Genomic DNA, 27,270 nt, shown 5'->3' on the forward strand with positions numbered 1-27,270 from the left:
CTGAAGGGGGTGAAGAGGATAAGACATGAAGAATAGGATTTCAGTTTGAAAGTGGGAGCTGAGTTATCTTTTTAATACTAAAAATACTTCATTCTTTTTGTGGTACTGAATTGTGTATATTCTTTCTTTCATCTGCAGGATCCATCGAACAGTGAAGATTCTGCAGACGACTCTTCCAGTGAAGCCAAGAAGAAAAATCATAGAGAGTAAGATGTTTTTCATAAATAATTTTTTGTTACGGCTACATAATGCTTATAATTAGCCAGTCTTAATTTCTCTGCACCTGAAATACAGTCTTGCGCTTCTCAATTTTGATTAACATTCTGAAATATGTTAAAATAAATACTCTCAAAGGAATATATATAGATATTAAAGGTCTTTTCCAACATAAATTATTCTATAATTCTATGATATCACTATTCATTTCTGAGCAAAAGAGACTGTATTACCTACAGCGTTATTGAAAAACATTCATCAGCACTTTTTATTTTTAAAATAGTCTTATTTGTGGCATGTTTTTGAGCTGAAGGTCCTCTCTGAAAATTATTGAAGAAATAGGAAATTACTTAATTAAGTTGTCTCAGATAAAATTTGAATTGGAATCCCGTAGTTAATGCCAAATTTTGAAACACTTTAGAGGCAACCTTTTCCCCCCAATTATTACAGGTTTGACAGTAATAAACCATCTTTGGCTAGTCAATAAACCTAAGTTGAAATTTAGCTCATTTTAAGCTGTAAATGAAATAGTTTGTGAAAAAGGTTATACCTTCTCATTGGTAGTGACCTCTTGTGTGCAGGGGAGGGGTGTTTTTGTTTGTGATTTTGTGGTTTTTGTTTGGTTGTTGTTGTGTTTTGTATTTTTTTAATGAACAGTGTATAGAAATTGAATTGTTTTTTCATTCCTCTTCTTCAGTTAATTTAGTCATCTATATATTCAGGGTTGTCAATATAATATCTTCAAGAAATGGGGGGGGCAAAAAGAGCCTGTTATGCAAAATAGTACTTCTCGAGTGAATTGTCATTCTGTCTTTTGTTACTTAAGAATGTGATTAAACCTAACAACATAATCTGTTACAGGAAAGATAGTTTATAAACTAGTAACCAAATAACCCCATATATCCAGTGCTTCAATTTTGATTTATACCTATTTTGAACAAGTATGTTTGCAGCTGTTATCTGACATGCAGAGCTGATTTCTATATATAAACTTAGTAAGGCATCCAAGCCATAAAGAGCGTGATGTTCTATATGTTGTCTATATATCTCCAAATAAATACAAGTTGTGTATTTGCATAGGGGTGGGGGAGTTGGTTGGTTTGGGGTGGGGTTTTTTTCTGCTTTTATTGGAGGGAGAGGTTGTTGTTTGGGTGTTTTTTTAATTTACAGCTTACAGAAAAAAATCTTTTAAGGAAACAGATGATTCTATAGTATTTCCAAGACACACAGATGTATTGACCACAATGAAAATGTAATTTGAGGACCACTGCATATTTAATTGAAAGAAGTGTCAAAGCCCTGATTCTTAGGGTTCCTGATCTGAAATGGAATGAAAAGGTCTTTGAGTAGTATTTCACTTTTGAAGGACATTAGTACTATTTGATCATCTTGGTCAAAGACCCCCTAAGCCTGGTAATAGATAGTAGTATAAAGATTTAGCAACCTTTCAAAAATGCATGCCAGATTTTCTTCCACCCCCAGCCAAGCAATTAAGATTAAATTTCTCTGTACAAACAGAGTCTGAGGTAAGATACTGTTGATCAGTGGGTACATCTTTCCTCTTGCAAAGTAGAATATCTCAGCTAAGCAGGAGAACAGAGATACGGCCACTGGGAGTCATAAGTGGCTTGCTCATAATATCTTGCATGAGTGTTAAGCACTGAATTGGAAGCTTAGTGGGGGCTTTTGGGAGCCAGTGCCTCTGATTGCCATGGTTGAAGTCTTTCTGTGTGTTTCCCAGTCTGATTCTGTATTATTTTTTGTTCCTGTGCTGAAGTTGCTAATTATTCACATGAGGCACAGGGGATATAGGTATTAGAGAATTTTGGATTCTGCAAAATATAATGTTATGGTTTTTATGATGAGCCTAGGTAAGTTCCAGTAAATATGTACCTTTCCAACTAAAGTTATTAAGGATGTCAGGTTTATTCATGTCAAAATAAATCAATTATTAAAGCTGCATTTTATACAGAAATCCATATTTTTGGTTTGATTTGTTCTTTACATCTGTCTCTTGATAATAGAATTCAATTCCCTTTGAAGCCATTTGGTATTTTTACCTGTTAGCCATCCATGATAATTTTCCATCATTCTAGCTGAAATTAGTATTATAACATTTTTGTTTCTGTGAAGAATGTTGAAATTAAAGCAGCAAGCCTGTGGTGAATGCTTGATTTAAAAACAAAACAACCCCCCCCAGAAAACTAATGTGAGTTACTATTTTGTTTCTCAATATGTACAGTGAAGACTGGCAAATGTCTGGGTCAGGGTCAGTATCAGGAGCTAGTTCTGATTCTGAATCAGAGGAAGATAGAGAGAGAAGCAGTTGTGAAGATAGTGAATCTGACTATGAGCCAGAAAACAAAGTCAAAAGCCGGAAACTTCCAAGCAGGTAAGAAGGTCTTGCATTTTAGCTACTCTGGTACTATTTCTAATTTGGAATCAAGTATTGTACTACTATACAGGCAAATGAAAACATTAATATTTATTACAGAACTTGAAAACTTTTTTTAATCTGCAAAAGATGTTATCATACCAGTGATTTGTGTTGAATACCTCTTTCCTGTCTGCTCCAACTGAAATTGGTGTAACTGAGCAGTCATGAAATACATGTATTCAGAAACAAATACAGAAGGCTTGTAGTTGTCCGTGTTGAAACTCCACTGTTGTGTTGTATCTTATTGCCTTCAAGAATTGAGCCAAAAAGTGGCAAAAAGATTGCAGGACAGAAAAAGAGGCAGCTTGATTCGTCAGATGATGATGACTATGACAAGAGAGGATCTCGTCGCCAGGCAACAGTCAATGTTAGTTACAAAGAAGCTGAAGAAACCAAGACAGATTCTGACGACTTGTTGGAAGTTTGTGGAGAAGATGTCCCACAGCCTGAAGAAGATGAATTTGAAACTATAGAGAAGTTTATGGATAGTCGAATTGGCCGAAAAGGAGGTAATTTTGTTATCAGTGTTCTTAAGATGTTGCACTGCATTGTGGTGCAATGCCAACAGCAATTGTTCTCGGCTGTAGGTAACCTGTGATGTTTGTAAAGAAGTTTTAAAGTACCAGAAAGTAATCTTATTTTGTTTTTCCTACTCATAAGGATGTTTCTTTTGTAAGCCTTATAAAATAAAACATAGAAGAGCTTAAGTAACTAGAGAAGTGGTCATAGAACCAAGCCTGACAGAACTCAAGAAGCATTTGGACAATACTCTCAGGCACGTGGTGTGACTCTTGGGGGTGGGCCAGGAGTTGGACTCGATGATCCTTGTGGGTCCCTTCCAACTCAGCTTATTCTGTGATTCTGTGAAAGAGAAAAAAATGAAGTGGAATATAGCTCCATATCGCTTAAATGCATAGCATACTGTTACATCACTATTTGTACAGTTTATTGATATTTGATAGGTATAAACTCTATACAGGAGGGTGAAGAAAAAATGGAATGAATACGAGAGCTAACCAGTATCCTGAATGATGAAGGATGATGTTAGGAAGGCTGAACCATTGAGACTGTGATTTCGGTTATTTATTTTCAAATAGTCCCAATACAGTGCAACGGATGGTGGAATATAAAATTTCAGTGGTGTGCTTGCATGTGCATTTCTAAAAGTAATGTTATGGATGATGCTAGGGGTTTCATATTTCCAGCAGCTGGTGAGATGCAGTGTCCTGCTTGTGTATTGCTTCTTTTTTTTCCAGTGCATTCTTACTCTAGCCCCTGTCTCGGTTTTGAAAGACAGGTGTCTGCTAAGGAAGGCAGAAGCCCCCCTTGAAGTGGCAGATATAACCCCTTTTCCCTCTAAGTTATTATATTTTGAAATCAAGGGCTTTTAGGCAAAGATGTGGGAAATAGGAATAACAGTTCTTTACTATATATATATATATATATATATGTATATAACCAGTCAAACAAAACAACAAGAACTATGGCAGTAACAGCAAACACAAACCCAGTCCCAGCCTTCTTGGCTGTCAGGCTATTTCCCCTCGGGTGCAGTTCCGCTCGCAGCCGGCAGGGGCGCTGGCGGCTCCCGGTGAGAAGGGCAGGTGCAATGGTTCCCCCGCGGCTGCAGGGGGCGCTCCGGAGCGAGCTCGGGAAGCACGCGGCACCAGTGCCCTGGGATCCCGGGAGGGATGGAACAAAGGCTTCACAAACCCCTGGGCAGCTTTTGCCACTCCTTCCCAGTCAGGCTCACCTCAGCTTCCAAAAGGGTCAACTGCTGTGATCCCCCAGTCACCCCAGTGATGGATACAGGTTCTGCCCCCACATGTCCCGATGGCATTAAAGTACACTGTGCCCCACTATCAACCAATGCATCATATTTTTGTGGCTCTGATGTGCCAGGCCATCGGATCCACACCGTCCAGAAAACTCGGTTCTCCCGTGCCTCTTCCTGGCTAGAGGCAGGGCCCCTCTAGCCCTGGTTATCATTCTTTCCCTGGGCATACATGGTCGAGGTACCTTCAAGGGGATCCGACATATCATTCTCCCTTCTGTAATACCTGGCAGCTCGGTCACGGGAGGCTGAGGCTACCTTCACCTTAGAGGAACCCCCTCGGTTAGTGCCTCCCTCCTTGAGTTCACGCACCCGCGCTGCCAGGACAGAGGTGGGTTTCCCATCCCACCTTCTCATGTCTTCCCCATGCTCACACAGGAAAAACCACAGCTCAGCTTGTGGGGTGTACCCTCTCTCTCTAGCAGGGGGACGACGGGCTCTGACTTGGGGGCCTGTGACTCGCACTGGTGCCACACTGACCCTCCTCATCTCCTCCCTCATTTCCTTCCTCATCTCCTTCATCTCTTCTTTGAGGTCCTGGACCACAGCAGAGACATGAGCTTTCAGCGGGCCATTGATCATGCTGTCATAATTCCTGAGCTCGTTGGCAACAGAGCCCACTGTTTCTCGGGTATTATCAGCATCAATCGTTGCAATGAAGGTGGTGTATTGTGATGGCCCTAGCTTTGCCAGGTTCCACATCATCTGTCCTGTGCACCTGACCTTATCGGGGTCATTATCATGCTGTCTATCCTTCCCAAAGAGTACCTCTAATATTGCCACCTCTCTTAGCTGTTGGATCCCTTGCTCAAGTGTCTTCCACTGCATTCTGTGATGATACTCCTGCATTCTTTCTTTGTGAATGAACCTTTCTCTCACACTCCTTAAGAGCCGCTCCCAGAGAGAAAGGGGCCCTGGCTTCCTCACAAATATCTGCTCCACACCTGGGTCCTGGGTCAATGATCCCAGATACCTTGCCTCACCACTATCCAGTTGCACACCTATGCCCATAAGGTCCCAAACCCGAAGCAGCCAGGTGGTATAAGGCTCACGCCCCCTTCGCGCAATGTCGTTTCGCATAGTGCGGAGACTGTCGTACGACAGGGACTCAGTGATGATTTCTGGCTCTGGCTCTCCTGCTGGTTGTGAGGGCCCTGGTTGCCCATCATCATTAACTGGTCGTACTGATTTGGTCTTACACTTCCTCCTTTGCACAGGGGCGACTGCTGCTGGCTGTGGTTGTCCTTGTGGTTCAGCTGAAGCCTGGACGGTTGTAACATCCGTGGGTTCCACTGCTGCACCATCGGACTCACCCTCTTTGGGGCAGGGAGAGGGTTTTTCACTAGCTGAGGAGGTGTATTCCCTTAGCAATTGGCATATCTCCTGGCGCACCTGGCCCATCTCCTGGCACATCTCCTTGCGCACCTGGCCCATATCCTGGCATATCCCCTGGCGCACCTGGCCCATCTCCTGGCATATCCCCTGGCGCACCTGACCCATCTCTTGGCACATCTCCTGCATCCCTTTTGCCAGTACCCCCACCCAGTTTGGGTAGTCCATTTTTGAGGTGGACTGTTGGGCGGTATCAGTCTGTGGGGCGGGGTCTCTAGTGTCTGGGGCTGTGTCAGGCTCTGGGGCAGGATAGGGCTCTGGGGTAGGATCTCTAGTGTCTGGGGCCATGTCAGGTTCTGGGGCAGGATCAGGCTCTGGGGTAGGAACTCTACTCTCTGGGGCCATGTCAGGTTCTGGGGCAGGATCTCTAGTCTCTGGGGCTGGTGTCTGGGTAGATTACCAAGCCAATCTCAACTTATCCTTGAGTGCTAAATAGAGTAGGCCTACCAGCAGCAGATGGTTAGTATTCAGAGGGAATTTAAACCCTTCGAAAATTGATGGGGTGGGCCCAAAGAACTGGTTGAGGGGTTGGGGGAAAACTTCCCCTGGTGTCATTTCCTCACAGAAGGTACCATTGTTAACATAGCCCCAAAAACATGTGCTCAGTGTGTGATAGCCATTTATCCATGTGCCCACATTCCGGAGGAAGTTAAAAACCCATGAATTCCTCACCTTCTCGACCCATAACGCAAGCTGGATAACAGCAATGGTAGCCTTAGTCAGAGGACCCATATTCAAGTAAGGAGCTGCAAAGGGGAAGAATATAGCCACGGCCACATGCCACCCGAACCAGGGTAAACTAGACCACATAGTGCTGCCTAACAAGGTTCCTATATCTGGCACACAAAATAAAGTTATCCAGGAACTGTTATTCCTTTTTCACCTCTCTCTCTTAATGCCCTCGTGCCCCACATTGGGCGCCAAGATCTGTCGGTTTTGAAAGACAGGTGTCTGCTAAGGAAGGCAGAAGCCCCCCTTGAAGTGGCAGATATAACCCCTTTTCCCTCTAAGTTATTATATTTTGAAATCAAGGGCCTTTAGGCAAAGATGTGGGAAATAGGAATAACAGTTCTTTACTATATATATATATATATGTATATAACCAGTCAAACAAAACAACAACAACTATGACAGTAACAGCACACACAAACCCAGTCCCAGCCTTCTCGGCTGTCAGGCTATTTCCCCTCGGGTGCAGTTCCGCTCGCAGCCGGCAGGGGCGCTGGCGGCTCCCGGTGAGAAGGGCAGGTGCAATGGTTCCCCCGCGGTTGCAGGGGGCGCTCCGGAGCGAGCTCGGGAAGCACGCGGCACCAGTGCCCTGGGATCCCGGGAGGGATGGAACAAAGGCTTCACAAACCCCTGGGCAGCCGATCCCGGACTCTCAGGAACAGCAGGCTAGAGCGGCAGGCTAGAACGGCAGGCTGGAGCAGCAGGGACGAACACAAATCCCGGGTGGCAGACGAGATGTATCCAGATGGGAAAACCCCACGGAGGCCCAGGCAGGCAGGGCGAGCAGGGCTACAGCGTAGCGAAAGCTCGAAGCAGCAGCGGAGCAGGGCAGCCACAGCCCGGTCTCCAGCAGGGCAGGGAAAGCGGCTTTTGGGGTCCCGGCGTTGTTTCCAGCAGGAAGAAAGAACGGCCGAAAGAAAGAAGCAGCAGCTCCTTTCTCTGCAGCTCCTCTCTCCGGAGGCTCAGAGCGAACTGACCCCACACCCAGGTGTAGACAAAGGAGTAGCCAGGCCCGCCCCACCCCCCTTTTTGTCTTTCTTAAGTACAGCTATTTGTCCCCTAGCAACATGCATATGGAAGAAAATTCCTTTAACAGGAAAAAAAACTAAAACTAGACTAAAACCCCAACACCCCTTACTCTAATGCAGTGTTGCTGCTGTGTTAAAAGCCTTTTGGGCTAGGCTTCTTATATTTTGCATGCCTTTTGCTATTGCAATGCTCTGTTTCTATATCTGTCCCCTGCATCTGGTTAGGTCCACTTCCTTATCTAGCTCTCCTCACAGAAATGAGCCTGTTTCTTGCTGCTAGTGTGCTTCAGCTGTAATACTGACTGTATTTAATTAAAAATTACCCCACATAAGATTCTGAAGATTGGGGGGGGGTAGTAGTAAAATGAGTTTAGGGAGATATAGTTCAAGAGCAGCCCATCACAAAGAGCAGGAAGTCAGGCAAAATTGCCAGTAGGCCTGTATAGATAAACAAGGAGCTCTTGGCAAAACTCAAAACCAAAGAGGGGGTATATGGAAGGTGGAATACAGAGACACTATAGAAGCATGCAGAGATACAGTTAGGAAAGCCAAAGTCCGCTTAGAATTGAATCTGGCAAGGGTTGTCAAAGACAGCAACAAAGGCCTCTCTATAGGTGACAAAAGGAAGACTAAGGAAAATATGGACATACTACTGAATGGGGCAGGGTCCTGCTAACACAGGACATGGAAAAGGCTGAGGTACTGAATGCTTTTTTCATCTCAGTCTTTACTATCAAGACCGGTCTTCAGGAATCCCTGGTCCCCGATATTGGGCAGGGAAATCTGGAGCAAGGAATATGTACCCTTGGTGGAAGATGATCTGGTCAGGGAATACTTAGGCAAACTGGACATACATAAGTCCATGGGCCCTGATGGAATGTACCCATGAGTACTCAGGGAGCTGGCAGATGTCACTGCAGGGCCACTCTCAATAATTTTTGATCATGGCAACTGGGAGAAGTGCCTCAGGACTGGAGGAAAGCAAATGTCATAGAATCATAGAATGGTTTGGGTTGGAAGACCTTCAAAGTTCATCTACTCCAATCCCCCTGCAATGAGCAGGGACATCTTCAACTAGATCAGGTTGCTCAGAGCCCCGTTCAACTTGACCTTGAATGTTTCCGGGGATGGGGCATCCACCACCGCTTTGGGCAACCCGTGCCAGTGTTTCACCACCCTCATCATAAAAAATTTCTTCCTTCTATCTAGTCTAAATCTCCCTTCTTTTAGTTTAAAACCATTACCCCTTGTCCTATGGCAACAGGCCCTATGCAACTAAGCCCCACACAGCTGCTCACTCACTTTCCCGTGGGATGGGGGAGAGCATCAGAAAAATAAAAAAGGTGAAAAAATTCATGGGTTGAGATAAAGGCAGTTTAATAGGGAAAGCAAAAACTGCACACATAAGCAAAGCAAAACAAGCAATTCATTCACTACTTTCCATTGGCAGGCAGGTGTTCAGCCACCTCTAGGAAAGCAGGGGCCCATCATGCATAATGGGAAGACAAACCACCTCTCCCAACTTCTTGTGCACCTCCAGCCTACTCCCTGGTGGGGTGGTGTGAGAAGCAGCAAAGGCCTTGACTCTGTGTAAGCCCCGCTCAGCAATAACTAAAACATCCCTGGATATATCAACACTGTTTCTTATCACAAATTCAAAACATAGCCCCATACTGGCTACTATAAAGAAAATTAATTCTATCCCAGCCAAAAGCAGAATGCCCTACTAAAAGAGTTTGTCCCCATCTTTTTTATAAGTCCCCTTTAAGTATTGAAAGACCACAATAGGGTGGAGTCTTCTCCATGCTGAACAACCTCAACTCTCTCAGCCTGTCGTCATGGGAGAGGTGCTCCAGCCCTCTGATCATTTTCATGACCCTCTTCTGGACATGCTCCAACAGATCCATGTATTTCTTGTTCTGAGGACTCCAGAACTGGATGCAGTACTCCAGATGGGGTATCACCAGCGGGGAGTAGAGGGGCGGAATCACCTCCCTTGACCTGTTGGCCATGCTTCTTTTGATGCAGCCCAGGATACAGTTGGCTTTTTGGGCTCTGAGAGCACATTGCTGGCTCATGTCCAGCCTTTTATCTATCAGTACTCCCAAGTCCTTCTCCACCGGGCTGCTCTCAATCCCTTCATCCCCCAGCCTGTATTGATACCAGGGATTGCCTCAACCCAGGTGCCAGACCTTGCACTTGGCCTTGTTGAATCTCGTGAGGCTCCCATGGGCCCAATTCTTGAGCTTGTCCAGGTCCCTCTGGATGGCATCCCACCCTTCAGGTGTGTCAACTGCACCACTCAGCTTGGTGTTGTCTGCAAACTTGCTGAGGGTGCACTCAATCAGTTCATCTATGTCATTGATGAAGATATTAAATAACATTGGTCCTAATATGGACCCTCGAGGGACACCACTCGTCACTGATCTCCATCTGGACATGGAGCCAATTCCTTATCCATGAAATAGGCCACCAATTTAGAGAGAAGGATGTTGTGGGGGACCGTGTCAAAGGCTTTACAGAAGTCCAGATAAATGACATGTGTAGCCCTTTCCTTGTCCCCTGATGGAGTCACTCCATCATAGAAGGCCACTAGGTTGGCCAGGCAGGACTTGCCCTTTGTGAAGCCGTGCTGGCTGTCCCAAATCACCTCCTTGTCCTCCATGTGCCTTAGCAGTTTCCAGGAGGATCTGTTCCATGATCTTCCCAGGCACAGAGGTGAGGCTGACAGGTCGGTAGTTTCCAGGGTCCTCCTTTCTACCCTTTTTAAAGATGGGTGCGATGTTTCCCTTTTTCCAGTCACCCGGGACTTTACCCAACTACCATGATTTTTTTGAATATCATGGAGAGTGGCTTGGCAACTACATCAGCCGATTCCCTCAGAACTCTGGGATGCATCTCATCAGGTCATTGAGACTTATTTATGTTCAGATTCCTCAGGTGGTCTCGAACCTGATCTTCACTTACAGTGGGAGAGACTTTGCCTCCTCAGTTCCTGCCTTGACTGAGGCAAAAAAGTTGTTGAGTACCTCATCCTTCTACTCATCTGTTGTTACCAGTTTGCATGTTGGAGTCGTCCAGAGAGGTGGTGGAGTTTCCCTCCTTGGGGATATTCAGAAGCTACCTGGACATGGTCATGGGCAACTGGTTGTAGGTGACCTTGTTTGAGCATAGAGGTGGACCAATGACCTCCAGAAGTCCCATCCAACCTCAACCATTCTTTGATTCTGTAAATTTTATTTATGGCATCCATAATAATAATTGAATAATAGGCTATTGAAGTCTCGAGGCTGATTAAGGACAATTCCCAATATCTGTTATATTCTCAGAGATGAGAAGGACATAGCAAAGATGACAGCAAGCATTGTTAGTGGAGCATTCTCTCAGGATCATTAGAAAGACTAGGAATGCTAAGAAAATTCTCATGAGAATAAATACTTGGTTAGATGCAGTGGTTTTTGGTTGCTTTTTTTGAATCTTGCTGGTATACTTGTGCATGTGTTAATATAGCTACATCATAATTCTTCAAATAAGAAGAGTGACATAAGCATTGTAGATATAATTAATCAAGTTGCATCTTCATATAAGAGCATCACAAATTGCTTTCTGCAGTGTGTTTTTTTACTGGTTAATTTATGGCAGTGCATTGAGCCTTATGGTGTGATTTCTTTACTAGCCACTGGTGCTGCAACCACCATCTATGCAGTTGAGGCAGATGGTGACCCAAATACTGGGTTTGAAAAGTCAAAGGAGCCAGGAGAATTACAATATCTTATTAAATGGAAAGGCTGGTCACACATCCATAATACATGGGAAACTGAGGAAACACTGAAGCAACAAAATGTTAAAGGAATGAAGAAACTGGACAACTATAAGAAAAAAGATCAGGAAACAAAACGCTGGTGAGTATTGTTATAAGTATTTCCATGTTGCATATTTTTGTAACAATATAGATGTTTTTAAGTGCCTGTACACAACAGGAAGACAAAAGCTTTAAAGTTGAAGCTTTCCTAACACCTTATGATCCTGTAAGATTCTGAGCACACCGACTTGACTTGAGCAAGTGACAATACTCACACATCTTGTAAAATCAGGGCTTTAAGGAAGCAGCTTCTGCACCTAGATTTTAATATGTCTGTTATAAATGAAGTTTTAACAAGATGGGTGGTGAGTTTTCTGATTTGGTTTTAAATATTTTACTAATTTTGTCATTGATTGTATTTTGGTCAGAGTTCTTTGGGAATTGCTGCAGAGATTAAAAAAATCAGAAATGGCTAAAGCACTCAAAATATTACAGCATTTAGTTTTCTTGGCTCAAACTTCTGTCAAAGCCTCAGAACCAAGAAATGAAAAAATTCCTTACATTTTAGTGCTATGTTATGGTATTCCAGTTTATTAGTATGTTTAATATAATCTATTAACAGTGGTGGAATTTTTAGTGACTCATAAGATCGATTCTTATAGTGAGCCATCTGTGCTGTTCTGTGAAAATGCCATGTGAACTACACTAACTGTATTGAGAACAGATATCGTAAATCATCTGCATGACTTGTGCAAGATATAGCTGATAGTAATTTCTCTTGATAAGCTTCCTCAGTCATCAATGATAAAGTACCTAGGCCAGATGCAACAGTTTTATAGCAGGAATTCCAGAGTTGTAGCTTCTCCAAAGAAGCTCTCTAAGCAGCATTCCTATGGTGCTTACATTCAGAGCTTTAAAATTGTCAGATTTTCTTAGTTTTAGAAGTGCACAATGTAGTAAGTGCTGCAAATAAATTCCCGTTTCAGGCTGAAAAATGCTTCTCCAGAAGATGTGGAATATTATAACTGCCAGCAGGAACTTACAGATGATCTACATAAACAGTATCAAATAGTGGAGAGGATAATTGGTACGTGACAAACTTCCAGATGGAAAACAGTGTTGAGAATATTACAAGTTTATTGCTTGCATGTTGAATTTATAGTTAAGAAATTTAGATTATTAATATCCCTAGCAGCTTAAGGCAAAACCAAATCTTTGATGAAAAGTTATCATACTGTCTTTGCTGTGAAACTAGTTCATGTTGTCTTATCACCTAAAATGAGTGCTTTCTTAAAATACAGAAAGAAAATATTGATCTCGTATCTCTGATGCATTTCTGCAGCTCATTCAAATCAGAAATCAGCAGCTGGTTATCCAGATTACTATTGCAAATGGCAAGGTCTGCCTTATTCAGAATGTAGCTGGGAAGATGGTGCTCTCATTGCCAAAAAATTTCAGACGTGTATTGATGAGTATTTTAGCAGAAACCAATCTAAGACTACTCCATTTAAGGAGTGTAAGGTGAGTGTGTAATTTCGATGGATTTATACAGTTGCAATAATTTTTTTAAAAGCTGATCTATTCTATGCATTCAAAAATGCATATTATAAAATATTTTTGAATGCTGTCCAGAACAGTAATAGCGATAGCTATATTTATATACATAGGAAGTATTACTATTAAGAATAGACTTTGGTGTTCCTGCCCATGGCAGGGGGGTTGGAACTAGATGTTCTTTAAGGTCCCTTCCAACCCAACCCATTCTATGATTCTATATTTGCTTCTACTTATTTTACTGCCATTCAAAGATGGAATTGTTTATTACTTTAATTTGTTTTAAAAGTAACCTTTGTGAATGAGTTCTTGTCACTTCTGTTGTGGAATTTAGATCAGCAAACTAATTTTAGCTTGCAAATGGGTGGATATTGTTATATGGCCTAGATGTTTGTCATGAATAAAGACTAGACTTGGTGACCAAACAGAATCCCACTGCTACTTTGTTTCTGTAAGAAGACATTTTGGTAACTTTGCTTAGTAGTAGGACTGATGCTCAATTTGCTTTTGACAGATTCTAAAACAGAGGCCGAGGTTTGTTGCACTAAAGAAGCAACCATCTTATATTGGAGGACATGAAGGTTTAGAGTTAAGAGATTATCAGTTAAATGGACTGAACTGGCTTGCCCACTCATGGTGCAAGTAAGTAGTTTTAAATTAGTCTTTCTGGTTTTAACTTGAAAGCATTTATAAATTTTGTTTGTTTGTTTGTTTGTTTGTTTTTTAGAGGGAATAGTTGTATTCTTGCAGATGAAATGGGTCTGGGTAAAACAATACAAACAATTTCTTTTCTGAACTACCTGTTTCACGAACATCAACTGTATGGGCCTTTCTTGCTAGTCGTGCCGCTTTCTACCTTGACATCTTGGCAAAGAGAGATTCAAACTTGGGCTCCTCAGATGAATGCTGTGGTTTACTTAGGAGATATAACTAGCAGAAATATGGTGAGTATTTCTTTGTATCATTGGAAATATTAGTGGTAAATAAGGCTCACTTCATGCTCCTGTCTTATGCTAATCTCCAATATTTTGGTTAGGAATGAGCAAATAATTATTTGAAACATTGCATGTGGTTAAAATGCAAATTAAAAGCATAAATTTTGATCTGATATTAATGAATGTGAAAAATTTCATTCTTGCTTAATAATAAAAGATTTAAAATGCAACCTTGCATTTGAAAATAAATTGTCTTTTGTCATGCAATTATTTAGGTGCATAAAATAAACATTTAAGCCAAACAGACATAATTTGTTTCCTAAAAGGAGGAATATAAGGAACCTTATCCATTAAAGCTTAAAAACAAAAAAAACCAAACCCAAACAACCCAAAACACACACAGAAATCCACAAAAAACCCCAACCGAACAAAAACTAACAAACACCCCACCATCACTGTTTAATAACTTTAAGAAAAAAGCTTTACGTGTTATGTTCCTTGTTCATGATCAGATTCTTGTATGTCACTTAACATCTATATTGCTATAGTACCTGAAGTCATCCTGATCAATAAGACCATTTTTCTCTAGCTTATAGTTTGCTTGATTCTTCTTGTAGATAAGAACTCATGAGTGGATGCATCCACAGACCAAGCGATTAAAATTTAATATACTTCTAACAACTTATGAAATTTTGCTGAAGGATAAGGTAATGACACTTCTTCAGGGAGATACAAATCATTTGTAGAATGTAAAATTCCTTTAGAGTTGGCACATATTTGGGTTCTGGGCTGTTAAAGGGATGGGGGGAGTATGACAGCTTTACTCTTGGAAGTATGAAAGTCGTTTTCTTTAAGCACTTTTAGATTTTATGTATGTGTGGTTAGACTTTCTGCCCCCTCCCTTAACCCACATATCAAGTGGGTAAAACTTATTTTTCTTCAGTTTGCTTGTGCTTCACATTGTTACCAAAAATCCATAAAAATAAAACTCCTTAACACCAACGTAGCATGAAGAAGCAGGCATTCTTTTTTTGCCTGAATGCATGAGGGGATATCTCCTCTGAAATACATGCTAAGTACAGGAAAGTTCCTGTTTATATGCTATGTTCTACATATATATTTATAGCTTTTCCCAGAAGAAGCATACATATGATAATCATTTCCCCAAAATCATTAACATATGTTCCCTCCCCTTTATGCATGTGTTCTGTTCTGGGGCTCTCTGTCATACCTGACTGCCTGGTGACCTAGTAAAAGTTGGTACAACTGGGCTGGTTGCTTTCCAGCTCTTCTTCCTACAGAATAAGCATTGTGTGGTTCCACTGGCCAGTGTTTTTTGAAGAATAAGCATTGTATTAATCCACCAGCTGCAAACAATTCTTCATCTGGCAACAACATTGCTTTAGTAATTTCTTTGCATCTCAAAATCTCTACTTTCCTGTTAGACAGTCATCCAGGAACTGAAAAAACAAACCAGGCCATAGCTCCAAACACCTGTTATTCACATCTCTGAAATCTCATGTTTTTTCTTTGTATTTGTGTGTGTAGTATTACATATGTTTATATTACTACTCTCTTCATGATGGTAGCATATAAAGTTATTGTTAATCCTAACAGCATATGATAATTATAATAAAAAAGTTCTGCTTGTTGACTTTCTATTTCATCTGTTTGTACATGCTGAAAAGAACAGAGTCAATAGTGAATTTTTGTTAGGGGTTTTTTGTCAATTGAAAATGTATAGATCAGCTTTTTGTCTTCTTCCTCCCACTAAGTATAAACTTGGTTTATACTTTCTTTTTAATTTTGGGATGCCTGCAGAGCCTTTTGTTGAATCTAGCAAACATAAAACCCCTAATTAATACTAAAAACATATAGGTGTCCTTTTTTTATTAAAATAAAAGGAGTGATGGTGTATATATAACCTCATGTAAAATGTCAGACATTACATAATATATTAACTTGTATAATGTCTTCCCCTCCCCCCAATTTCTTGAAGTCATTCCTTGGTGGTCTGAATTGGGTATTTATAGGAGTTGATGAAGCTCATCGTTTAAAAAATGATGATTCCCTTCTGTACAAGACTTTAATAGACTTTAAGTCTAATCATCGTCTTCTTATTACTGGAACCCCTCTGCAAAACTCCCTTAAAGAGCTTTGGTCTTTGCTGCACTTCATCATGCCAGAAAAGTAAGGAATGTGATGGGGGGGGGGGGGGGGGGTTGTTGGTTTTGGTTTTTTTTTTTTTTGTGGTCAAGTATTGTAGTGATTGGAGAATCAATAAAGAATTACATTGTTAAATAGTTTTAATATTTTTTATAAAATAGATGCACATATTTTTCATGCTGCTCTGGATAAATTGTTTTGGTAGCAGCTGTCACTTTTTCTGTTTTGGCAGTCCAGAAAAAGGATGGATTGATGTGTGGCTCAGAACCTTGGAAACATGCTTCATCTTAATTTAAAAGGAAAATCATATGGATTTGCTGTGGGAAATAGAATGGGGCTGAGGATGTAATCTTTTCTGTGTTAGTACCATGAATGAAAACAAGATTATACCACAATGTCCAATATCCAGTAATTCATTCAGGCACATGGTGCGATTCTTGGGATAGTCCTGTGCAAGGCCAGGAGTAGGACTTTGATAATCTTTGTGGGTCTCTTCCAACTCAGGACATTCCATGATTCTATGATTCAGGCAGCCAATTTGCCCTTACAATTTGCATTGAATAGGTTTACTATGTTGATGTTATTCTATACTGACCTCTGTTCATATTTGGAATAAATAAGAGCACATGTTCCTTTCAAATATCTTGTAAATACAAAGCACTGTAGCTCCAATTAATTTCGGTGCTATGCATTCCATTGACTTCTTCAGAACCTTACACCACAGCCACTAAGTTTGTTGTCTGGCACCTATTCTTCATTTGATCACAAAATGCATTCTCTTAGTCTGTTAGCACATACCAGAGGCTAATCACATTTCAGCTAGTCCATCCAATCTGCAAAAGGTATGTGGTCTGTTCTCTTGCACTTCCTCCAGCTCTACAACTACTTTTTCATGCTGCTCTTGAGAAATATAATGGACTTTCTATGTCCTTCTACCTGTGTTTCCATGCTGAAAAGTAAAATGTCGTGTTTTCACTGAAGAAAGTAAAATTCAGGAGTTTGTTTTGAATTTCATTCTACAAAAGTTTGTTAATTTCCGTTCTCCTATTTGCAGACAAAATATTTGGAATTTCTTGTGCGATGCAGATTCAGAAACTTATTTAATAAAACAGAGAGGACTAGTGAAGAAGTCCATTTGTGTTTGTGCACATGGTATATTTATGGTCTTTGTGTGTCTGTGTTCATGGTATGTCATTATTTTACCTTTATTCTTTCTATGCTGAAGGTTTTCTTCCTGGGAAGATTTTGAAGAGGAGCATGGCAAAGGGAGAGAGTTTGGTTATGCAAGTCTTCACAAAGAACTTGAACCATTTTTACTCAGAAGAGTTAAAAAAGATGTAGAAAAGTCTTTACCTGCTAAGGTTGAACAAATTTTGAGGATGGAAATGAGTGCATTGCAGAAGCAATATTACAAGTAAGTAATGACACTTTTTAATTCCCGTTTTTTTAATGACATCTCTATATAAAAATTACTGAAGTGTAATAGTTTTCATAGTGCAATTTTAACTGATATTTTGAGAGCTTACATCCTTCATATTTCCACAAATGGTTAGTAATTATTTCCATTGTGCACATTCTGTATCATAGGTGGATTTTAACCAGGAATTATAAAGCCCTGAGTAAAGGTTCAAAAGGCAGTACCTCGGGCTTTTTGAACATTATGATGGAACTCAAGAAGTGCTGTAACCATTGCTACCTCATTAAACCACCGGACGATAATGAATTCTATAATAAACAGGAGGCCTTACAGGTAATACCTTTTTTTAAAAAAAAATTTAAGTGATTTTACATCTATAATATGCATGCAATAATTTTATAGTGTTCTGTCAATTTATTTGTTCTTATTAAATTATGTTAAGAAAGACCAAGTTCTCTATCAAATGTGCATCCTGGGTTTTGCAGGTAAATGAACTGATTGCCTTTCTGTTTGTTTCTTAACTGGAACTGAATAATAGAGAGATCAATACTAAATAAAATATCCTTGGCTTGAATTATGATCAAAATAAAAAGGAAATAGTTTGGAATAGTCTGTGCATTTTCAGACTAAATAAACTGAAGACCTATTTTAAACCCAGATTAAAATAAAGCAGTTAAATAAACAGGTAAATTGAATATAAATGCAAATGTATGTGACTGGCAGTGGTACACCAACAGTCCATGTGATAGCAGAAAGTAATCTACTGAATCTCTTTAAGCTTAGTCTGGTTGTTTTGTTGTTATAAATGAAAGCAATTATAGCATCACTACCAAAGATGGTCTGTGATTGTGTTGTGGGTTTATAGTTTGGGTTTTTTGTGAAGGTTAACTAATCTTTGTACTAAAACTGTTGAGAACCACAGCAACAAATAAAAGGGCTGTTATAATTGATGCAGTTTATAACACCATAAATGTTTCGAAAGATCAAGGGTTTTTTCTGTAAACTTTGAAGTTTATAATGTAGAAACTTTCCCAAAACTACTTGATTGAAATCACAAGTTGTCACTGCACAAGCTATTTTATATTATAAAATGCTTATCAAAGCTAAAGGATGTTTGCGACTTGGCATACTCTAACTACTTAAATTTATAATTAATCTCATCAGAACCATTCAGCCATTATTGCTAATAATTGCATACTTGTAACAATGATTTCCTTGGCTCATCTGAATAAGCTTTGTTAGCTCTAATTATGAATGATACATCCTTCTCATTTCTGGCATAAAGAATAAAAGCACCTAACTCCCAATTTTTTATTCCCCAAAATTCTATCCTGAGCCTCTTCAGCTAGAGGCCTAATGATTTCAACATTAAATTCAGCATGCCACCTGAGTTTCTGTTCTAGTTTTGTCGACTGGAGCTGAGAAGGTTGAACATCGTAACCCAGCTAAAGCATGTTGATTTCTACTAACAGCATTCCTCTCACTTTTATCACGCCAGAAAAACTTGACTGATTAGGCATTCTTTAAAAATACTTAAAGGATCAAGTAATAATGCTTAGGTCTGTTCAAAAGACAGAAAGTGAGGAGCAAGTAGTGCTAAGGGAGTCAAGTAGTCTCGTTGTTGTTGTTTATTTGGTAGAAGAGAATTTGAGTCTACACTGTAACTGCTCTAACTCATAGCACAGTATATTTGCTTAATGTTTTAATGAAATGTTAAGATGCTGTTTTATGAGCCAGAGCTGAGAAATGCATTTATTTGAAAAACACGCTAGTCGGTACCCCTGTTGATTTCAGTTAGAGCACTTAAAGCTTTTATAATGAGTTTTTACAAGATCAGTACTGACTAAATGCTTATAAAACTTTCATGTTCAGTTAATGAATGTCTAACCATCTGCAGCGTATGTTAGTGTTGAGGTGAACTTACTTTGCGATACACACTTTCTTGTCTTGTAGCATTTAATACGTAGCAGTGGAAAACTAATCCTTCTTGACAAGCTACTGATTCGTCTACGAGAACGTGGCAACAGAGTACTGATTTTCTCTCAGATGGTGAGGATGCTAGATATCCTAGCAGAGTATTTAAAGTATCGTCAGTTTCCCTTTCAGGTAAGAATTTTGCTGGTAGTAGCCAAGAAGCCTTGATTTTTACCATTTTATCTTTAAAAAAAGTGTCCTTTTTGTAGAAAGATTTATGAAAGTTTAATTTTTCTGTACAGTAGAAGACTAGTGATTACTATATGCTTAATAGTATTTTGAAATTAAACTGATTAATTGGAAGTGTTACATTATTCTTATTCCTCCCCCCCCCCCCCCCCCCCCCCAATTGATTTGGCAATTGAGAATTCAAGTTGCTCTGAATAGGCTATAGTAGGAGTTCCTTTTTAACTGTATCATTCAATCTCTTTAGAGACTTGATGGATCAATAAAAGGGGAATTGAGGAAACAAGCATTGGATCATTTTAATGCAGAAGGCTCAGAGGTATGGTATAAGTGGGTGGTTGTTTTTTTTATCTACTCAGCTTTATTTTTTTTCCTCTAGGAAATATAACAAATATCGCACAAAAACTGAAGATAGAATAAAGTGAGGGATATATTAGGTTGAAATTCCATTGCTGTTGCAGAGACTATAAGGTTTACAACCCATGCAACAAAAAAAAAAATCCCCAAAACCAACCAACCAACCAGAAAAACTTTAAAAAGCTAAGACGAGGTTAAATAGGAAACACAGAATTTATGAAAATGATGTTTATAACTAATATAACTACATAGTTATATTTTTAGATTTTTGTCAGTGCTCTTCAACAAAGTAATTTTAAGTGCTGTTTAGAAACGGAAGAATTTATTTATTTTGTTGTGTACAATTTAATCCTTCAATTTTTATAGGAGCACTGAACTTTAACACAAGTTTTTGACATCAAATACTTACTTAGGCAGTGGGCAGAATTAAGTTGTGTATATCCTTGCATAAAGAAAAAATATCTTGAATAGCTTTAAATCTGGCTTCCGTTATCTTCATTTTTTGCCTCTTATTTTCTTGCTGTGGAAGAAACTGAAGAACTGGTTTCTAACCATTGTTTGTTTACCACTTAAGATTCCTAGTTTATTTAGGTTTCCTATTATGGAAGCCATTCCATACCTTTGATAATCTTAGGTCTTTTGTCCTATACTGACAGGGTTTTTCAGTAATAGAAGCATAGTATTTGTCAGTTGCTGCTGAGCTTGTGTTTCTGCTATGGTTGAGGAGAAAGGACTTCATTTCATAACATAAACTTCAGATATTTTTTAAATACAGAAGTTAGTTCTGTTTTAAATTTCTAGTACAGACATATTTTCCTTTTTCTGGAATCCTTGTAGTTGTACTGTACAGTTTTTAAGATGAAGGGGGATCCAAATTTCATGCGGTATTCAAGAACGAAGGCAAACTATGGAGTTGTGCAGCAATAAAATTGTTACCTGTTTTATTCTCTCTTTCTTTCCTAATAATAGATTTGATGCCTTTTTTCTTTTTTTTTTTTTTTTCTGATACTGAGCTAAAGTATTCATGGAAATATTTACAACTTCAAGGACTCATTCCTTGGCAGTAATGGCCTCTATTAGCTTTGACTGTACTTAAAACTCAAATTTATTTCCTATTTAGCTTTAGTTTCATATATTTTTTATTGCCTTTCTCATAAGATCCTTCTGTAGTCCTTTGTAGTTGACCCTGAATAACTCCATATCATCTGCAAACTGTCGCCTCATTGCTCATCTTATTTCCACATTCTTTATTAATATGTTGAAGAGCATTGACCCCAGAAGAATACTTTCATTTCCTTTACAAAAAACCAGATGGACTTGGGCACACATGAGGCTTTAACAATATGGGGTGGTAGTGTATTTTTTGGCAGTGTTTTGCTTGGGTTTTTTTTCTCCCCAAGTGGCTTTTGTTCATCTTCTAGAGTGCTGCTTCCTTTAAACCATGGAGAAGCCGATAACTGTTCACAAGAGAAGTTGATATCAGTTTGCTTTATACTTATACAAGGTCTGGCTGGACTGGAGTTAATTGTCTTCATAGCAGCTCATATGGTGCTGTGTTTTAGATTTGTGATGAAAACAATGCTAATAACACACCAGTGTGTTAGCTGTTGTTGAACATTGTTTACATAGTATCAAGGCCTTCTCCGTTTCTCACTCTGCTCTTCCAGTGAATAGTTTGGGTGGTGCACAAGAGGTTGGGAGGGAACATAACCAGGCAGATGGCCTGAACTAACTAAAGAGATATTCCATGTCATATAACAACATGTTCAGCAATAAAAAAAGGAGAGGAAGGGATTTAGGGAGGTTAGCCATCTTTTGCTTGGGAATTGGCTGGGCATCGGTCCTGCCTATGGGAATGTGGTGAGAGATTGCATTTGCATCACTTGCTCTGTTTTATTTTCTTTCTCTCTTTTTCCACTTCTCCTTTGCTTATTAAACAATTTTTATCTTGACCCCCAAGTTTCCCTGCTTTTAGTCTTCCTTTCTTGTTCCCCTGTCCCACTGGGGGTGTGGGCAAGAAGTGATTGTGTGGCTGCGTGGTGTTTAACTGCCTATAAAAAAATACTAGCTGGTCTAAAGAAAACAGTGAACTGATACTTGTTGAAGATGAAGGTGATCACCTGAATAATAGAGATGAAGAAAAAGTGGAGGCATTCAATATGTTTTTAGCCTCAGTCTTTAGTAATACTTATAGACCTTGGGCTGCCTGGTCCACTGAGTCAGAGGACCATGAGTGTGGAAACAGTGACTTTCCATTTGTGGACACTGAAATTGTGAGGGACCAGCTGTATCAGCTGAATGTTCATCAGTCTACGGGGCCTGATGGGATTCATCCCAGAATACTAAATGAGCTAGAGGATGTTACAGCAGGACCTCTCTTGATCATCTACCAAAGGTTTTGGGAGTCTGGGGAGGTCCCTGCTGACTGGAAGCTAGGCAATGCTATTCCAATTTACAAAAACGGCATGAGGGAAGACCCAGGTATAGGAACCCAGAGTGCCGAGAATATTTCTCTGCCTGTTTTTAAGGGTTCTTATCCCCCTGAACAACACTGTTTTAGCTTCAAACCTTGGAAAAAATTACCAACGATCAGACAAGAACTAGAAAATACAGTGGTGTGAATTAGGTGATAGACTACTATGTAAGATTGTCACAGGGTGAAAAATTTAGAGATTTTGGGCTTCTCTTTGTAGTAAATAGATAAGAGTAAAAAATATCAAAATGGAGGATTGTTGTTGTTCTCTAAACCTTCTTCTTCTTCTACTACTCCATGTTCTGCAGTAAAAGTAGTTTGGAATGATTGGATAGAGAATTCCGCAGTTCCTGCCCGTGTTACTGAATAATTGGTAGGAAAGTGAAAATAATATATGTTTTTAGTAACTATTGGTTAAATTATCTTTAAAAGGCCTTGTAAGTCTTGATAATTAGACTTCACTCCTGCTTTCTGTGCTCTATGCTGTACCTGGGTCATGCTAGTGGCTCTGTTCCTCTGATAAGACTTAATAAACAACTATCTGGCAGCATTGAAACGCAAGGAAAAGTCTCGGTTTATCTTTGAAACTCCTTGCAAGGACTTTTAGAAAATTCTCTCCCATCAGGAGGGATTTGATTTATGGCACGGTTCAGTGTCACCCAGGGAACTACAGATGTGTTGTTAGTCTAGCCTCAGTACCTGGAAAAATTAAAGAGATTATACTGGGTGCTATTGAAAGGCATTTAAAGAACAATCCAATCATCAGGCACAGTCAATGTGGATTCACCAAGGGAAAGTCCTGTTTAACTAATTTGATATCTTTCTATGATAATGTCAGTTGCCTAGTGGATGAAAGGAAGGCAGTGGATGTAGTTTTTCTCAATTTTAGTAAGGCCCTCACAGCGTCCTTCTGGACAAGTTGTCCAACTGTGGGATGAGAAGGTTCACAGTGTGCTGGGTAAAGAACTGGCTGAAGGGCAGAGCTCAAAAGGTTTTAGTTTAATGGGACTGCATCTGGCTGATGACTCGAGGGACAAGAGGCCTTGCAGAGGGAGGGTTCTAGATAGGTTGGAGCATTGGGCAATCATTAATGGCATGATAGCTGACAAGAAGAAATGCCAGATTCTGTACCTGGGATGGAGTAATGCTGGACCCAAATATAAGTTGGGAGAGGAGTGGCTGGAGAGCAGCCCTGCAGGAAGGGATCTGGGGGTGCTGGTCAGCAGCAGGCTCAGTATAAGTCAGCAGTGAGCCCTGGCAGCCAAGAGGGGAAACCCCATCCTGGGGGACATCAAACGCAGTAGAACCAGTTGGTCAAAAGAGGTGATGATCCTGCTGTATTCAGTGCTGGTGTGGCCTTACCTTGAGTACTGTGTGCAGTTCTGGGCCCCACAACTTAAGAAGGATGTGAAAGTCCTTGAATGCATCCAGAGAAGGGCAACCAAGCTGGTGAAAGGGCTGGAAGGAATGTCCTGTGAGGAGCGGCTGAGGACACTGGGTTTGTCTAGTTTGGAGAAAAGGAAGCCGAGGGGTGACCTCATGGCTCTCTACAGCTTCCTGGGGAGGGGAAGTGGAGAGGGAGGTGCTGAGCTCTTTTCCCTGGGATCCAGTGACAGGACACATGGGAATGGTTCAAAGCTGGGGCAAGGGAGGTTCACACTTGACAGTAGGAAGCATTTCTTTATTGAGAGGGTGGTCAGGCACTGGAACAGGCTTCCTAGAGAGGTGGTTGATGCCCCAAGCCTGTCAGTGCTCAAGAGGCATTTGGACAATGCCCTTAATAACATGCTTTGACTTTTGGTCAGCCCTGAAGTGGTCAAGCAGTTGGACTGGATGATCGTTGTCAGTCTCTTCCAACTGAAATAGTCTATTGTATTCAAATAGCAATCCACTGGCTCTAGACATGACAAACAACTTATTGTATTACAAGTCTAACAAATGTTTATTATATACTTAAAGAAATATATGAGTTCATAGTCTGCTCCACAGAGCATATAAAGAAGTGTCATATTGGTTCTTTGAGGGATATTATAGCTAATATATATAAAGCTATTTCTTATTTTATAATTTCAGGACTTCTGCTTTTTGCTGTCTACCAGAGCTGGAGGATTAGGTATAAACTTAGCATCTGCTGACACTGTAGTTATATTTGATTCTGATTGGAATCCACAGAATGATCTGCAGGCGCAGGCTAGAGCTCATAGGATTGGACAGAAGAAACAGGTACCCGTGCTTGTCTTTTAAGTACCAAACCTGAAGGAGGAATTCATTATGTTAGCCATAAGCTGTCTGTCAGCCCATCACAGTCCTCATGTATTTTGAGAATAACTAATACTTGCTAAAAATGTTAATATTCATTATTTGCCTCGTAAATGTTTTTTTAAAATCTCCTTATACAGAGAGATAGCACGGCAGCTGTAGTATATGGATGGGTAGGAGAAGAGTTGCGGACTTGTCTCGCATTCATTGGCATTGTATCATTCTAGAAAGTAACTGCTGTACTTCAGGCGCATCCATTTTGCTTTGTTTAATACTTTGTAGTTCTCTTTGGGTTTCTTTCTTGCAGAATACTTCAAGTAGTAATCAGACATAAAACATTTCCTCGTGGCCATGCTTGTGCTTAATCATAGAAGTTTAAAGAGGAGAGGTCTAAGAATTTTTTTTTGTTTTTACATAATTTCTATAGAGACTGTGATAACATGATTGACTGGTTTCATATATGCAATACTAGTTCAATAAGATTTAGAAGATTTGTAATCATGGCTAATATTTCTCCCTGTTGTTGCTCAAGGGTTTTTTGTTAACTTCATCTGAGTATTTTTTCATGGGTAATTTGTGAGCAGGTAAATAAAACCTTTTTTGTAATATGCATAGGTTAATATTTATCGGCTAGTCACAAAAGCATCAGTAGAAGAAGATATTCTTGAAAGAGCCAAGAAAAAGATGGTGTTAGATCACTTAGTAATTCAGAGAATGGACACTACAGGGAAAACTGTACTACATACAGGCTCTACTCCCTCCAGGTATATTTGTTTATTCTTTCATATTACCTTATGCTTAAGTATACCTGACTATTTGAGTAAAAATGCAAGTCATTTCACTTGGTTATTAAAAGGCAAAAAATATGTGGTAAGGAGTTATGCAAGTAAAGACTGCAAAGTAAATTGTCCATGTAATTTTTTTTTTTTTTTTTTTACATATTAAAACTAGTTTTTATTTAAGACAAAAGGAAATTTGACTCATGGTTATAGTAAATTGAAACAATTCACTAAGATAAAGTGTTTATCTGAAACTTTCTGTATTTCAGCTCAACACCTTTTAATAAGGAAGAGTTATCAGCAATTTTGAAGTTTGGTGCTGAGGAACTTTTTAAAGAACCTGAAGGGGAAGAAGAGGAGCCTCAGGTAAATGGAGCAGTGCATCTACACTTGATGGACAGAGAAACATATGAATTGTTTTGTTGTAAAGAGAAACTTCTGTTTCAGGAAATGGATATAGATGAAATCCTGAAGAGGGCTGAAACTCGAGAAAATGAACCAGGTCCACTGACTGTAGGAGATGAGTTGCTTTCACAGTTCAAGGTATTGCTCTGCTCCCTCCCTCTTTCCTTAATTATACTTTCCTTTATAAATGCTATTTTTTGTTCTTCTTCACCTATTTATCTTTCCTTCATTCTTACATCATCCGCACATTATGTGATGGGTGAGCAACTGGCTCATGAGTTGGGCAAAAAGGGTTATAGTGAATGGGGTGACATCAGACTGGCAACCTGTCACTAGTGGGGTTCCACAGGGCTCCATCTTAGGCCCTGTGGTCTTCAACATCTTCATAAATTACTTGAATGCAGGACTTGAAGGATACTAAGTAAATTTGCAGATGATACAAAATAGGGAGATGATGACTCCCTCAAAGGCAGAGAGGCCCTGCAGAGAGACCTCAGCAAATTAAGAGAAATGGGCAATCACCAACCATATGAAGTTTAACAAGGGCAAGTGCCAGATTCTGCACTTGGGATGGAGCAACCCTGGATGTACGGACAGACTGGGGAATGAGAGGCTGGAAAGCAGTGACAGGGAAAGGGACCTTGGGGGTCCTGGTCGACAGCGAGTTGAATATGAGTCAGCAGTGCCCTGGCAGCCAGGAGGGCCAACCATGTCCTGGGGGGAATCAGGCCCAGCATTGCCAGCCAGGCAAGGGAGGTGATTGTCCTGCTCCGCTCTGCACTGCTGCGGCCTCACCTCGAGTCCTGTGTGCAGTTTTGGGTGCCACAATATAAGAAGGACATTAAGCTATTAGAGAGCATCCAAAGGAGGGCCACAAGGATGGTGAAGGGCCTTGAGGGGAAGCCTTATAAGGAGCGGCTGAGGTCACTTGGCTTGTTCAGCCTGGAGAAGAGGAGAATGAGGGGAGACCTCATTGCAGTCTTCAACATCCTCACTAAGGGACATGGAGGGGCAGGCACTGATCTCTTCTCCCTGGTGACCAGTGACAGAACTTGAGGAAACAGCATGGAGCTAAGTCAGGGGAGGTTTAAGTTGGGTATTAGAAAAAGGTTCTTCGCCCAGAGGGTGTTTGGGCACTGGAACAGGCTCCCCAGGGAAGCGGTCACAGCACCAAGCCTGTCAGTTCAAGAAGCGTTTGGACAATGCTCTCAGGCACATGGTGTGACTCTTGGGGTGTTCTGTGCAGAGCCAGGAGTTGGACTTTGGTCCTTGTGGGTCCCTTCTAACTCAGCATATTCTGTGATTCTGTGAAATGTGTAAAACAGTA

At 40.3% G+C, this 27,270-nt stretch overlaps 1 protein-coding gene across 5 annotated transcripts in view; it reads left to right on the forward strand.

The window, feature by feature from the left end:
- Positions 1-27,270, forward strand: part of LOC309584556 (chromodomain-helicase-DNA-binding protein 1-like) — a 74,061-nt gene that overhangs the window by 27,545 nt on the left and 19,246 nt on the right. For 4 of the 5 annotated variants that reach the window (XM_082300611.1, XM_082300612.1, XM_082300615.1 and 1 more), the window contains exons 5-22: positions 139-206; positions 2,459-2,608; positions 2,909-3,162; positions 11,313-11,538; positions 12,425-12,525; positions 12,781-12,959; positions 13,507-13,634; positions 13,720-13,936; positions 14,545-14,634; positions 15,927-16,117; positions 17,319-17,507; positions 17,681-17,843; positions 19,464-19,616; positions 19,918-19,989; positions 24,574-24,723; positions 25,375-25,523; positions 25,808-25,904; positions 25,986-26,081. In XM_082300611.1, coding sequence (XP_082156737.1) covers positions 139-206; positions 2,459-2,608; positions 2,909-3,162; positions 11,313-11,538; positions 12,425-12,525; positions 12,781-12,959; positions 13,507-13,634; positions 13,720-13,936; positions 14,545-14,634; positions 15,927-16,117; positions 17,319-17,507; positions 17,681-17,843; positions 19,464-19,616; positions 19,918-19,989; positions 24,574-24,723; positions 25,375-25,523; positions 25,808-25,904; positions 25,986-26,081 — 2,673 coding nt within the window. The remainder of the gene's footprint in view (positions 1-138; positions 207-2,458; positions 2,609-2,908; positions 3,163-11,312; positions 11,539-12,424; positions 12,526-12,780; positions 12,960-13,506; positions 13,635-13,719; positions 13,937-14,544; positions 14,635-15,926; positions 16,118-17,318; positions 17,508-17,680; positions 17,844-19,463; positions 19,617-19,917; positions 19,990-24,573; positions 24,724-25,374; positions 25,524-25,807; positions 25,905-25,985; positions 26,082-27,270) is intronic. The other variant, XM_082300613.1, reaches the window with a different exon arrangement.

The sequence above is a fragment of the Coloeus monedula genome (assembly GCF_965178545.1).
Source record: "Coloeus monedula genome assembly, chromosome: W".
Taxonomy (NCBI): domain Eukaryota; kingdom Metazoa; phylum Chordata; class Aves; order Passeriformes; family Corvidae; genus Coloeus; species Coloeus monedula.